At 43.1% G+C, this 13,864-nt stretch overlaps 1 protein-coding gene across 2 annotated transcripts in view; it reads right to left on the bottom strand.

Annotated features, from left to right (window-relative positions):
* Positions 1-13,864, bottom strand: part of LOC138304340 (zinc finger protein 468-like) — a 127,309-nt gene that overhangs the window by 71,089 nt on the left and 42,356 nt on the right. For both annotated transcript variants that reach the window (XM_069244309.1, XM_069244308.1), the window contains exons 6-7: positions 11,062-11,148; positions 1,795-1,884 (exon numbers count right to left, since the gene is read on the bottom strand). In XM_069244309.1, coding sequence (XP_069100410.1) covers positions 1,795-1,884; positions 11,062-11,148 — 177 coding nt within the window. The remainder of the gene's footprint in view (positions 1-1,794; positions 1,885-11,061; positions 11,149-13,864) is intronic.

The following is a 13,864-nucleotide window of genomic DNA, read 5'->3' as shown; positions in this document are numbered from 1 at the left end:
CTGCTTTACATTTTTGAAAATGGAAGATATAAAAATGTAAACATCTGCAAAATAACTATAATGGAATTAAAGGGTTCCGATTATCAGGTTCAGTGTGACACGTTTCATTTACGTTTCTTAAAAGTAAGTCTAATATCTATAAAAAAAAATTAAAACACCTTACCACCTAAACGCTTTGTAAAATCCCTGCACAGCGTGCAGTTAGATCCTCCCCACTGGCAACATCTAAGGTAATTAATTGCCCATGATAATGCCAGCTTTAATACAAAGTTCCCAGGAGTAGGTGAAGGTGGAGGATGAGTATCAGAAAGATCTCTCACATCTCGTGATGAATAGAAATCACATAAATAGACCGTTAACATTAGTAAGCTTTAAACCAAATATAGCAGGAAAGTTGATGTTTCTCACAACTGTACCAGCAGATGACAATTTTGTAAGCAGTCACTGAAAACTGAATTTATAAACATGTGTCACAAATGTAAGTGTCTCCCATCGGTTTTCTTTTCGGAGGGTGGCCTGCCCCCATGCCCACCAATCACTGCCGCCGAGTGGGTCCCTACATGACATTCCATATTCCGTCTGGACAAGGAGCTGGCAGCACCGCAGTCCATCGCAAATCAATACTTCATGAACTTATGTAAACCTCACTGTCCTCTGATATCTCATAAACCAAATATGATAAAAGAAGTTTTTAAATTTACCACAAATAACTGTGGTGGTGATTTAGAACCCCCTGGTAAAGCGGAGTAGCCACAAAGCTTTTGATGGAGGTTATAAATGGCCTGAAATAAATAAATAACTACAAATGATGACCCTTTCAGTTTAAGAACAGGTCTTTGTAAATGTCTTGTTAACGAGGAAGAAGAAAGAGACGCCGCGTTTGTTACAGTTGTCAATCTGCTTCGCACAGTTTTGGCAAGCATCCTCAGTGTTGTGCTGCACCCCAAATATTTGCCTAGTGTAGTGTAGAAGAACCAAACGCTGCAATCACGTTTATCCAGCTTTTTAGCGGTTGCTGCACAGAGGCAGACATGTCACAAGTGGCACTACACGTTAGATGATAAAGGTGCTAGCTTATAGGCTGTTTTAGGCTTCTCTGTAGCCTTTGGTGACATTTATCATGGACAAATCCATGTACTTCCCAGTGGAGATGTCACATCAGTCTTGGCTCTCTAGTCAAGAAGTACCCACGGGCTCGGTTGTCTTACCCGTGTTTTATTTAATGTTCAACACTGTCCTGCAGGAGGAGGTATTTTTCTTCTCTGGGAATCACTGTAATTTTGTTGTATACATTTGTTTAAAACATCTAGTTTTTGCCAGTAGAGTTTGGTTTAGTGAAATTGTTTGGTTTTACATTAGACTGTTCACGGTTGTCCTCTGACTTTCAAGCCAGTGACATTCAACGCTCAGCCAAACATCTAAAGATTCTATGTGATTTGAAGAGAAAGAAATATCTCTGGCCACAGACATCCTGGTTCTCAAAGACTAAAAGCGTTACTCAACCCTTCTTCCAGAAGAAAGGAGTTTATTCAGTCTGACGACCTAATGGAGTCGAGTCAAAACACCCGATCAAATAACTCTGTTGATTGTGTTTGGTGTGGTTTGGTTATGAGGTGTCTATATGTATAAGTGTGCTAGATCAATTTCACTGTTCTATTAACTTTAATGTGCATGCTGTTCATGGAATGGTTTTGTTGTTACGTGTTTCAAAACCTAGGGTTTTGTTAGCTCTAGGACAGTGAAATAAAAAAAGGATCTTCATAAATTCCTTAATAACTTGTGTTTTTCACTTACCGGGAGGTCTCACCCATGGCTTTTGGTTAACATGTGTTCGCTCTTTACTGTTAAGTCTTCGTGAAGGTACTGAATTGATAGCTGGATCAGCTGTATGTCGAAGAAAATGAAAGCACAATGACTGAAATGCCAAAGTGGCTAGCCAGTAAGAGATAACATTGCATAGCCATTTTCGATGTACTTCATCGCCCTGAATGGACCTTTTGAAGTAAACCTGCTCCGACTGTTCTAGATTTAAGGGTTCATTCTCAAGCTATAACTGGCATTCCATTATTATCTGTAAGAAACTGAGGAGTATCTACAGCTCTACAACCCATGGAAAGATCTCCATTCCCCTCCTGTTACTAGTCAGCATGCCCTGATTAGTGTCATTGCTGTACTTACATAGACAATTTGAGCTCTGCTACAGTCGTCCACCCTGTGCACACAGGTCCTTGAATTTCATTCACTAGTTCCCGACTGCCTCCTCTGGAGGATCAAACTATAAATATTCTATAGTGCGCTTGCCTCTTGAGGACTCCATGCTCATTGGCATGGCACACCAACTCGTCCATCACGAGAACTTTTTCTGGTTCTTTTGGGAGATCTAATCAGCTCTTCACATCAGGTTTATTCTAATCCTCTACCCTTGGATGTTTATGAATCCTGCATTTTTGCACTCCCTGCCCTACATATTCAAATTCACAGCCAATCAAACAACACAATCACTCTCTGCAGGCAAATAATCGTTGCATGCCACTAGGAAATACGTGCTAATCTATCTGCTGGTATCCTTGCTGCCTGTAGCATCTCTGTGGCTACATTTTATTCCTGTGCACTCCTGATCTTCTCTGCGCCACTATCAGTGAGCGACACTAGATCGGCTCTTGGAGACCCCCCAGCATGCACACACATTACAGCCCTATAGGTTCAATGCAAGTAAAACACTACAAGCTTTACTGGCCCACACCTGAGAAAGACACACTGTTGACAAGAGCCACTGACTGAATTGTTACCAACAACATGTGAATATACCTACAACACTGCAGCGAGCACAGACACAATGAAGAGTTTCTCCAACCACCTTTGCCCAGCTTTTGTAGAAGTGGCAGAGGAGCGCAATGGGTACTGAGAATGGGAGGGCATCTATCTGTGTTGCCCCAGAAACATACAAGGTCTGATAAACTTCAATGTTTGCGCTCATACCTAAATAAAACAGCGCAGATGTTGTGGCCGTATGTTGTAAAATGTCTGAAGAGCTATTCCCACCTCTGCACCAGAGAACAAAACACGCCAGAGACATTGTGTGCATCAAGAATCTCAGAGTTTGATACAAGCGTTCATTTTTTCAGTACCAGAAAATTACATAATTACCCTGCGATTTGCAGTGAATGGTTATTAAGAAAATGAGTTGGAACGCCTGTTGTGTGCTTCGAACTGCTGAACTTTACCGAGGAACTTGTTGTCCCACAATCTCTTCAAGTCCTGTGGAGGAGGGGCCAACAACCAGGGACGCCTCGCTCCTCCCGCACTAGAAAGAGCCTATTTCATCCCTGCGGTGCAGGATGCACGCGGGACATGTCTGGGCATGTGCCCGGACAAAAATCGGGCCCATCTTGTGCCCATCCTACGGGTTCCATGACTGAGGTAACTGAACACCTTGGGCTGAAAAAAATCCTGTGAGTAGCTGTTTTTAAGGTCTGATGGTATTCAAAAGAGACTGTCTACATGCGTAAATGGTCTGACAGACTCGCTCATTCATGATTTCACGCATGATGCCCCCGCTAAAAAAACCCGGACAGCTACAATCCATGGGTCATGTGGAGGTGCGCAGTCCACGTCAGTTTGCAGCTAACCACCCGATTCTAGACCCCAACCAACCACAAAAAGAATGAGGACACCTGGGTCTTGTTGTCACAGAGCTGAAAGTAACCAACAGGTTGTGGCTACAGCACCAATTAAGCGTAAGCTACCTCCCAGTTTATACAGTTTTAAGCCTAGAGCAACAACCTCAAGGATGCCATGAGGAGTCTTAAAATGTTTGTTTCCTCATTCTCATGGTTAAAATTTCATTGGACTCTATTGTTTTCAGATAGACACATGTGGGAAGCATCGCTTCCAGGTGTACAGAATTACTTAAATCGAATAACGATCAAGCTACTACTCATCCCATGCCCATTACTGGAGAGGCCTCCACTAGTGTTCTACCAGCTCCCTCCCAAGTTGTGGACGCCTGCTCCATACTCCAGTTAAACAATGGTGGTTTTAATAGCTTGTCTGAACAACATAACACAGGATGTGGGGTTACACCACCCACACTGTCTTCAATTAACAACCTTCTTCCTCCACCTGGCCATACACTTCCACCCCCTAACCAACCCGAAAACAGTTCACTGTAGCCGGTTAGCACAAGGCAAGGTGGATAGATCTTCCCCGTAAAGCGACACCCTATGATGTAATCCTGGCAAATGTACCTGTATTACTAGGAGCCAATAAAGAAACATGGGATTCACTGAGAAATAAATCGTTGAATTGGTTGGGCAAGAAAACGGGTCTAGCAGGGGCACTTTTTGACAATTTTAGTATGATAAGAAAGGTAAATGGTTTGGTAAGGGCATAAAAAGGTTACCAGGTGACTGTGTAGTTCTGTTCTTCAAATCACCTAGCTTAGTGCACACTATTCTGTTCAGAACCAGAACTCCCACTGTCTCGCCACACCTTATATCAATCCTTCCACTCAGCTTTTTGTATCAACCACTATTCCTTACCAGTGGTCATAAAAACCCAACCAGATCGTCTATATCACTCGGCCATACCTTCTCATCATATTTTTCTTTTTCAACTTACAACCGATTTATGGATTGGTCATGTTAAAAGGTGTTGATTGACTTGGCGTACAACCATCCCCGGCCAACTCATCTAGTACCGATGGTCCCATTACATCCGGAGAGATTTCTCCTCCCCGTATTTATACAAGAAGAGTCCCTTGATAGGCCCAGCTCCCCTCTTCCTACGCCTGTAAACAACTTGGCTAAATTCACATCTCTTACTTTATGCTCAGAGCACAGCATTCAATTAGCTTTCTGCAATATTTTTATTTTGGAATGAGTCAGGTTTACGGGGGGAGGTTGGCATGACAAAATAGGGGGATTTAGTAGTTACATTTCAGATCCTATGCTTACAGAAGATTTGGTTCGTGGAATCCATACAGATTAATGGTCATAGAACCTTTCACATATAAATGGAACCAAAGTAATCTGGAAGAGCTAAGGGCAAGCTAGATGTTTACAACTACAATTCTTATAAGGTATCCAGTATGTCAACCTCTCAGTTCTGTTAATTAATCAGTGTCTGTTAGACTTGCCAGCCCTTAACATTGTTTCCCCTGTCTTTTCACTTCTGTCCCCCTATTTTTGATCCTGTTCTGAATTTCGTTTTTGCTGGTTTGCTGGTTTCAGCCACTGCTGACCAGTGCTAGAGTGTAAGTGTTCCCTGTCTAGATTGTATTGGTGATTGGTTTATCCATGATTGGCATATTTGATTTACTAGTAAGTCCCTAGTATAGTGCACCAGATGAGCCCAGGGCCTATAAATCTAATTCTACTAGTGGGTCTACAGCACTGATTGTGCCACCCACATGAGTAGTTCTGCAAACATGTCTCAGGCCTGCCATTGTGTTGTCTGTGTGTGCAGATTAAACTGCCATGTGGACCTGGCAAGTGCGCCCACTTGCCAGGACCACACCTTCTTTTTTAATGCCTGTAAATCCCCCCTAAGGTAGGCAAAAGGCCGCCCTATGGACAGGGCGCAGTGTATTTAAAAGGTAGGACATGAACTGGTGTGTTTTACATATCCTGCTAGTGAAATACTGCTAATATCATTTTTCACTATTGCAAAACCTATCTCTTCCTTAGGGTAACTTGGAGATTGCCTTGAAATATCTGTGAAGTGTCATTTTCTATTGGGAGCAGACAGGGATCTGGAGTTTGGGGTCTCTGAACTCACAATTAAAAATACATCTTTTGGTGTAACTGGTTTTTGAATTGTAAATTTGAAAATGGCACTTCTAGAAAGTGAGCCTCTGCCTGTCTGCTGAATACATGTCTGTGTCAGGATGACAGTTGGGCTGTTTGTGCATTCATTCTAGACAGTCACACAAAGGGAGCTGAGGTGTGCCCTGCATATCCTGATGGCCCATCACCAGACTGATGGGTCTTCTTGAGCTAGAGTGGTGGGAGGAGCTGACATTTGCACCTGAAAGGGGCTGTGACTGTCCTTACACAAAGCAGTCTCCAACCCCCTGGAGTGTGCTGGGGCGAGGGCAGGGAAAGGTAGGGTCTTGTGCGCTACAAAGATTTCCTTTGAAGCTTACCTACTGCAAAGACAGAAATGAGGACATTCTGTGAGGAAGAAGAGCTGGATGCTGTAGGAGGGACTGCCATTCAGCCTGTTGCTTTGGTGTACCGGCCTGCTGCTTGCTGCTTCTGTTCTGGGAGTGAAAGTACTGGATTTTGCTTTCTACATCCTGCTTCCAAGATTCTCCAAGAGCTTAAGTTGAGCTTGCACCCTGTTAAGAAGTCTCAGGGCCACCAAATACTTCACCTGCCAGCACCTGGGCTTTCTTGCTGAGAGTCCTGACTTGCCAAGTGGGGAAACATCCAGTCCCTGGGCCCTTGAATGTGAGTTCTGGTGATCCTAAGGAGCAAATCAATGCATCAAAACTCGCAGCACCGCTGTAAATCGACGCATTGCTGGAAGGACCCGACGCAGTACCTGTTTCAATGCTGGGGCTGGGAATCACCGCATTGATGTAAAGATCTGATGCAGTGCCTGCACCGCTGTTGCAGAATCATCACAGCGCCTGCTTCGTCGCTGCAGACCAACATAGTGAGACTAGATTTTTAACGCATTGCCCCTGGGTGTCACTTTTATCATCAACTTCTCCCCGCGATAAGGAACCTAGGCTGCATGTCCTGAAACCGACAGCACCTCCCCTGACAGTAAGGAACTGACGCATCACCTCTTGCGACAGTAAGGAACCAAGGCGTCACCTCCCAGGCAGTAAGGAACTGATGCATTGCTTGCTTTTCTGGTGCTTCACCTCCCCTGCGCCTGTTCTCTTCTTTTGAGTTTTGATGTACTTTACCCTAAAACAAATGCATCCATTGAGTTCTATGGACTAAACTTGCTTAAACTTTTAGAAGTGATATCTTGACTTGTGTATGTTAGAATTTAGTTGTTTTGGTCTTGTTTTACTCAGCTAAATATTGGCTATGTTTCTAAACTAGTGTGGAGCCTTTTGGTAGTGTTGTCATTGTGTGTACAAATACTTTACACATTTTCCCTGAGATAAGCTGGACTGCTTGTGCCAAGCTACTAAGGGGGGTGAGCACGGGTTTTCTTAGCTGTATAACTCCTTTTGCCTGATTAGAGTGAGGGTCCCTACTTCGACAGTGTGCAAACCACTGCCAATTAGATGCCCCATTTCTAACAGTGTCGAACTTTCACCCCTTCTGAATGTTGTGATAGCTAATCTTTATAAAAATGCCTCATCAAGTGAACTTAGTACTGTTCTTAGTCGGCTTGACCATGATACAGAGACCCCCTGTTATGGTAAAACAAAGGATATCCTTATGCTTTGGGGTGCTGATTTTTACATACATCAAATAACTTATTTGAGGTTATTGACCTCGAATAAGGTATGCAGCTTGATGGACATTCAAGACTGTGGGGGTCATTCTGACCCCGGCCGGCGGCGGAAGCCGCCGGCCTGGCTGGAACCTCCAGAATACCGCTGCGCGGTCAAAAGACCGCCGCAGGTATTCTGGGTTTCCCGCTGGGCGGGCGGGCGACCGCCAGAAGGTCGCCCGCCCAGCGGGAAACACCCTTTCATGAAGATGCCAGCTCCGAATGGAGCCGGCGGAGTGGAAGGGGTGCGACGGGTGCAGTTGCACCCATCGCAATTTTCAGTGTCTGCATGGATGGGGGTCGGAATCCCCATGGCGGCGCAGCAAGCTGCGCCGCCATGGAGGATTCCCCAGGGCAGCGGGAAACCGGCGGTACACCGCCGGTTTTCCGTTTCTGACCGCGGCTGTACCGCTGCGGTCAGAATGCCCATGGGAGCACCGCCAGCCTGTTGGCGGTGCTCCCGCGGTCGTTGGCCCTGGCGGATTTTACCGCCAGGGTAAGAATGACCCCCTGTGTCCTTACCTACTTCACTCACAGTGACTATGGTGATAAACTAAATGAAATGTTATTTAAACATGGCCTTGTTTTTTTCAATTACATTTGTGCCCCTATTGTTGGTTTCAAGTGTGCTTTTAATGGTAGAGGGGAAAATATTGTTACTGATTACATACCATCTACACATACATATTCTTCATTGATATCTAATTTCACTACACACAGTATTTCTTTGAGTGACCATTACCCATAAAGCATAGTTCTTAAGAGTAATCACTTGACTACGTTATCCAAACCTGTTGAATTATGCATTGCTGAAAACATAGATATTGCTATTCGCAACAGCCTCACTCTTCATTGGTCCAGCATTAATTTCAAAGTTTTTTTACGGAAAGGCTGGTTTCCACACATAGAACAGCTTTTTATATATGCCTAGATGATACAGCTAGCGCCAATGATTTCATCAAGGCGTTTCTTGAAATTACAAAGGGGATTAAGGATGGTCTAATTATAAACGGACAACGCTCTAAATGGAACCGACAAGGGTGGTTTGACTCAACCTGTATTAAGGCTCACAAATATTTAATGGAACCACTAGGTGTGCATACAAGGTGCAGGATAAGAGACTTGAATATAGACTTGCCTTAAAGGGAAGAAAGAAAAGCCCTAAAGGATGACGCATGGGTTGCCTTACTCAATGCAAACTTTAATAATGATGGCACAGCTTTTCGCAGAAGATTAATAGCCCTTAACTGTGAGAAGAGTCTGCACCCAGATTGGAGGTTGCTATTAAGGAAGCTGAGTGGGTGACTCATGTTAGTAAAATGTATACTAATACCGATAAGAGGCATGTTAAGAAAGCATCACATGCTGAGCCTTCTGCAACTGTAGAGCTTCCTAGCAGCACCACTGGTCTTACATTTTCCTTGGAGGAGGTGAATAGAGCCCTTAAAGGCAGGAAAGCACCAGGCCCTGATGGCATTCCCCTTGATCTTTCCAACAGCAATGTCCCTCTCTGGGGCCCCTTATTGACTCAAGTGTTGGGAGCGTCCAGTCCCATTGGCAATCTGAGCACATGGTCCGAGTCGCTTATTGTCCCAATTTTTAAGAAGGGAGACAGATTCTCACGGCTTGCTATTGCTCAATTTCACTTCTTGATTACTTGGTGAAAGTAGTAGGTTGCGTCAGATAGACTAGAGGACTGGGCTGCAAGCAACAAGATTTTATCTGATTTACAATATGGTTGCTGTAGTGGGCTTTGGACAATGGAACAGGGACTTAATCTTAATCTTTTAGTTGGAAAGTATACACGCTTCAAACGGGGCAGCATGATTTTTAGCTTTCATTGATTTCTCCAACCCATTTGACTGAGTTGTGCATGACAAACTGTGGATTATCATGAAAGAGTTGGGTGCAGACCCTTCCATCATTCAGTTCCTGAGGGAGTTGTGCTCTCGGAGTAGGGCCAGGGCCTGATATGGCTGTAGGGGAGGATGTTCTAACTCTTTTAGTGTAGGCAAGGGCATCAGACAGGGGTGCATTCTCGCCTTCTTTCTGCTCACATTGTACATTAACAATCTAGGCAAAATTCTAACAGATAAATGTACAGATCGCCCCCAAATCGGCCATCATCAGGTCCAGGCCCTTTTATGTGCGGACAATGCAGTTTTAATGGTCCGTACACCTTTCGCTTTGCAGGTGCTACTCTTCTGCTTTGTCGATTACATGCAAAATTTAGGGTTCCTAGTTAAATTAGGCAAAACTTTTAGAATGAAATGTGAGAGGAAGCAGCAGAAATGCTTTGATTTTATGATTGGGGACACCAAGGTTAATTTTGCTTTATCTTTTCCATCTTTGGGCATTTTGTTTGACCAACACGGTTCTTGGAAACAGGTGTTTAAAACCCGTAAATAAAATGTTTTGAAAGCCATAATAAAACTTTCCAATTTTCTAACTAAACTAGGCAAGAAGCCACCTAAGGAGCTGCTAACCATTTACAAGGCCAAATGTTTGTCAACTGCCTTATATGGGGCTGGCATCTGGGGATACAGCAGTTGTCAACCTCTTCAAATCGTAGAAAATCCCTTCCTCAGGAACCTCCTGTCAGTGCCTCAGAGTTGTTCCTCGGTACTCTGCCATTCAGAACTGGGAGTCTCTTTTTTAACTGATGGTGCCAGATCACTGCCAATTCTTCTTTGGCATAAAATTTGGAATTCAGATGCCACCACTTTTAATTGGGAGAGTTTTAAAATTATCCTCCTTCTTATAAATCCCTTAGCTGAGTTTTATTAGAAATCTTTGCACTGATTTGGGCCACACAGAGTATTTTAATTCTCCTGACACTTTGAAGTTAACTAGCAGAACAGCTTTGAACCAGGCTTGTTTTCCCTGTTTGATGACCTTAGGTTGAGCACTGAACTTATAAAACCCAGGATCCTCAACAACCAAATTATGTTGGTAATCTATTATATACAGCCATATCTTACTTTTGTGCAGAACACTAGACACAGATTTCTCTTAACAAGATTTGGGCTGGATTTATTTTACCGTCTGACAACTTTCCCCACTGTCAATGATTGGCCTGTGGCGCTTGCCAAATGCCCTTGTTACAACGTGTCATACCAAAGTACTATCCACATCGTTCTATTTTACACATTTTACACAGCTCCGAGGAAGCGTATTATATTACCTTGCCTACATGGATATAAATTTGCACAATCTCGCCCTGCATATTTGTTTTTACAGTCACTGTCCACACCCCTGATTTGTTGTATTATGTCTACTTATTTAAGGTCTATGATTTACCAGAGGGAACACTTGCACACCTGACCTTGTCACATGGCCATGACTTTTAAATTGCAGCTCCATTTGCATTCATTATGTATATGTTTTTAACTTCTTACATGTTCTGTTGTGTATCTAAGCTTTTATGATTTTATTATAAATTAAAAGAAACCTTGTTTAGATTTTTGAATCGAGTTGTGACTTTCTTTACATCATGAAGGACAAACAGAAGTCCTGAATAGTAATGAACGCCATATCAGGATCGCTAATACAGTTTTCTTGCCCTCCTCTCTCACCCTCTAGCCCGTGCTATCCACTCACCTGAAGATCTGCCCAAGGGCTCCTTTGAATGTATTTTTTCATCATCTTTGTTACTTAGTGAAAACACAGCAGTGACAACTGGATAAGCTGAACATAGAAAGAAACAACATTAATTCAAATGGCCAGTGTTATTGTTACATTACATAAGCAACGAGTTTGTTACACCACAGCTTCTTCAAGGGTTCAAAAAGGAAAGCACCTGACTAACTTCCTAAGAATGTAATTCGCTTGCAGCAAGTCTCTGATTTAAATTCTAGCTGATGCTCTACTAACGTAGCTTGGAAACCTATAAAAATTAAATGTGTCAATGGAAATGCTGGTGCTATAAAACGTCTTACACCTTTAAACTGCCCCAAAACTCTGTCTACTTTTTTTTTTTTTTAGTAAACAGGGTTTTGAGTCATAAACCATGGGTGGTTGCATGGGAAAGCCCATGCACCACCAATGGAACGACCACTTTTCCTTAAGTAATACAAAGCAGCTGTATGCCCTGCTTTGCATTATTTTCAAGTGAATTTCCAGAGCAAAACTAATTTTGTGCTGGAAAGTAAATTGGGAAAAAATATATTTTGTGTCGATCTGCATCACTTTTGTGATGCAAACAAGGCACAAAATCGTAGTAAATACACCCCTTAATGTTAAAAACATTGCATGCCAAGCATGGGGCACTGGAAAGGGAGAGTATTGCGGGTTGGTAGTGGTACTAAGTAAGAGAAAACACACTATTTTGCGAAATAACCTCCATTTTTTCCGCTTCCATGGAGTGTGTCTGTGTTTTTATTCAGTGTTTGTAAAAATCCCTGGTGAAATCCGACAGACACCTCATCATACCAGAATGAAACCACTTATACCCAACTACTTAGCGCAAAATACTTTTATTAGGAGGGTGTAACACCCCGCACACTCTCCCTGACGTTATACCTGCTCTTGCCCTTAGTACACCATTTTCATTAAAAGAAGCTATCTGAAAATGGTTTGTAATAATATCAACAAGCATGGTAGTTTGTGTGTGGGGTTTACCACCTGCTGTAGTGGTCTCCGCCCTGAAATGCAGAACAAATAGATATGTTCACACTTAAGTGATGCCATACTATTAATTTCACATGTGAGTAAGTTCAACTGAAAAACAGGGGCAGTATGTTTACAGCCCAATTAGTGACATCAGGAATGACGTGCCTTGAGAAGGTGTTCTACTATTTTTTTAAACACATTTTATTAAGTTTTTTGCATATAAGGCAAGATAAAAAAATGCAATATAACAGAACGTGGCAACATAAAACACTACCAAAGTGCAGTGTTCACCACACAAACTTCACCCCCTCACCAATAGCTCAAAGGGTTTTTGATTAGAGAAGGAGACGAGTCTCAAAAGAACGCCAAAAGCCGTACCAGTGGTTCGGACCACCATAAGTTCGAATCTCTGCCTCCAGGCTAGATCCAAGAGCCTCGGGCCGCTCAATGGGAACGCCTCTATAGTCAGCCCAGCACTGACAAATTTGTACGTAATTTTGGGGTCAGCGAAGGTGTTCTATTATTGCTGGGAACTGATACCACAGGCCTTTAGAATAAGAAATATATTGTATCGATTTTGTGGATTTCCAACTACAAAGACAACATGGATCATACCAACAAAGTACCTTTTTAATGACAGAAAATACTCACTAAAAGAATGGAAAGTATCACTGAATGCTCAAAGAAATAACTTTACATTCAACTTTCAAAAGCAAAGAGTAAACCCTCCACATGTACAAGATGCAGAGGATGGAGAGGAGTTGCTAAAAATGGACCCACTGTATGCGGTGTAATCATATTATGGATGACACACTGCAAGTCACCACTGTTGGACAACAACTCAGTTGGGTGAGGTTAGGGTGCAGAGCCGAGGAGGCAATGACCTGACCCTGCTCACGGGTTCTTGTTGTCACCTGTTGTGTTACCGGCCAAGAGTAGAAGGAGAACACTCCTGGTATTAACCAGTGTCACTGGGTGAAGTAGGCTCCCATCTGGCACCCTACCCTCACCTAACGGAGTTGATCAGGTTCCCGCTGGTGATCACAGAGTTGAGGAACGTTACCTCGTGTGAATGTGAGCCATAAAGCTAGAAATTGATACAAGATTTGTTTTTGTTTTTTTCATGTGAGGAGGGGAAGAGTTTTAAAAAGCCAATAACCTAGGGCGCTAAAAATAACAGGAGAAGAAAAAACAACTGTGAACACAAATAATGGAGAATAGTATTAGTGTTTCCATTAGTGAAAGGGATAAGATTAGGGGAACACTGCGGGTAAGTTTAAGGGTTAGGGTAAGGTTTCAGGGTAGGTTAAGGTTAGGCCTAGAGTTAAGCCAAGAGTGGGAACAGGCACAGATTTAGAAGAAGGCCGAGGGTTAGGAATAGGATTAGTGGTAGGATCTGAGTGTAGGGTGAGGTGTGGAGTAGTTTCAGAGTTAGTGCTGTGGGTAGTTATAATGTTTGGCTTTTGTGAGTTTAAGATCAAGGGGTGGGGAAAGGGAAAGTGTTACATTTTGCAACACTGTTGGAAGATTTCTTTTCCCATTGGTGTGGCTTCTCGGGAAGGGTGGCGGGTGCCACTATGTGTGGTACATGTAAAAAAGATAACGGATGGTTGTTGCTCCCAAGGATTCTTGGTTTCCTATTCAGGGATCACTAGCCAAAAACAGTATGTACACAAATGGGGTGTGACACTCGTATGTATTCTTATTTCTCAGGAATGACTGGGGGAGGCTGCTGCGCCCCTAAAGTAAATTTGGCGCGCTTTCATCCAGCAGGTTCCAGGTTTTGCTTTGG

This window comes from Pleurodeles waltl, chromosome 7 (assembly GCF_031143425.1).
Source record: "Pleurodeles waltl isolate 20211129_DDA chromosome 7, aPleWal1.hap1.20221129, whole genome shotgun sequence".
In the NCBI taxonomy this organism is placed as follows: domain Eukaryota; kingdom Metazoa; phylum Chordata; class Amphibia; order Caudata; family Salamandridae; genus Pleurodeles; species Pleurodeles waltl.
The sequence above is the reverse complement of the archived record's forward strand: the minus strand, read 5'-3'. Positions and strand labels throughout refer to the sequence as shown.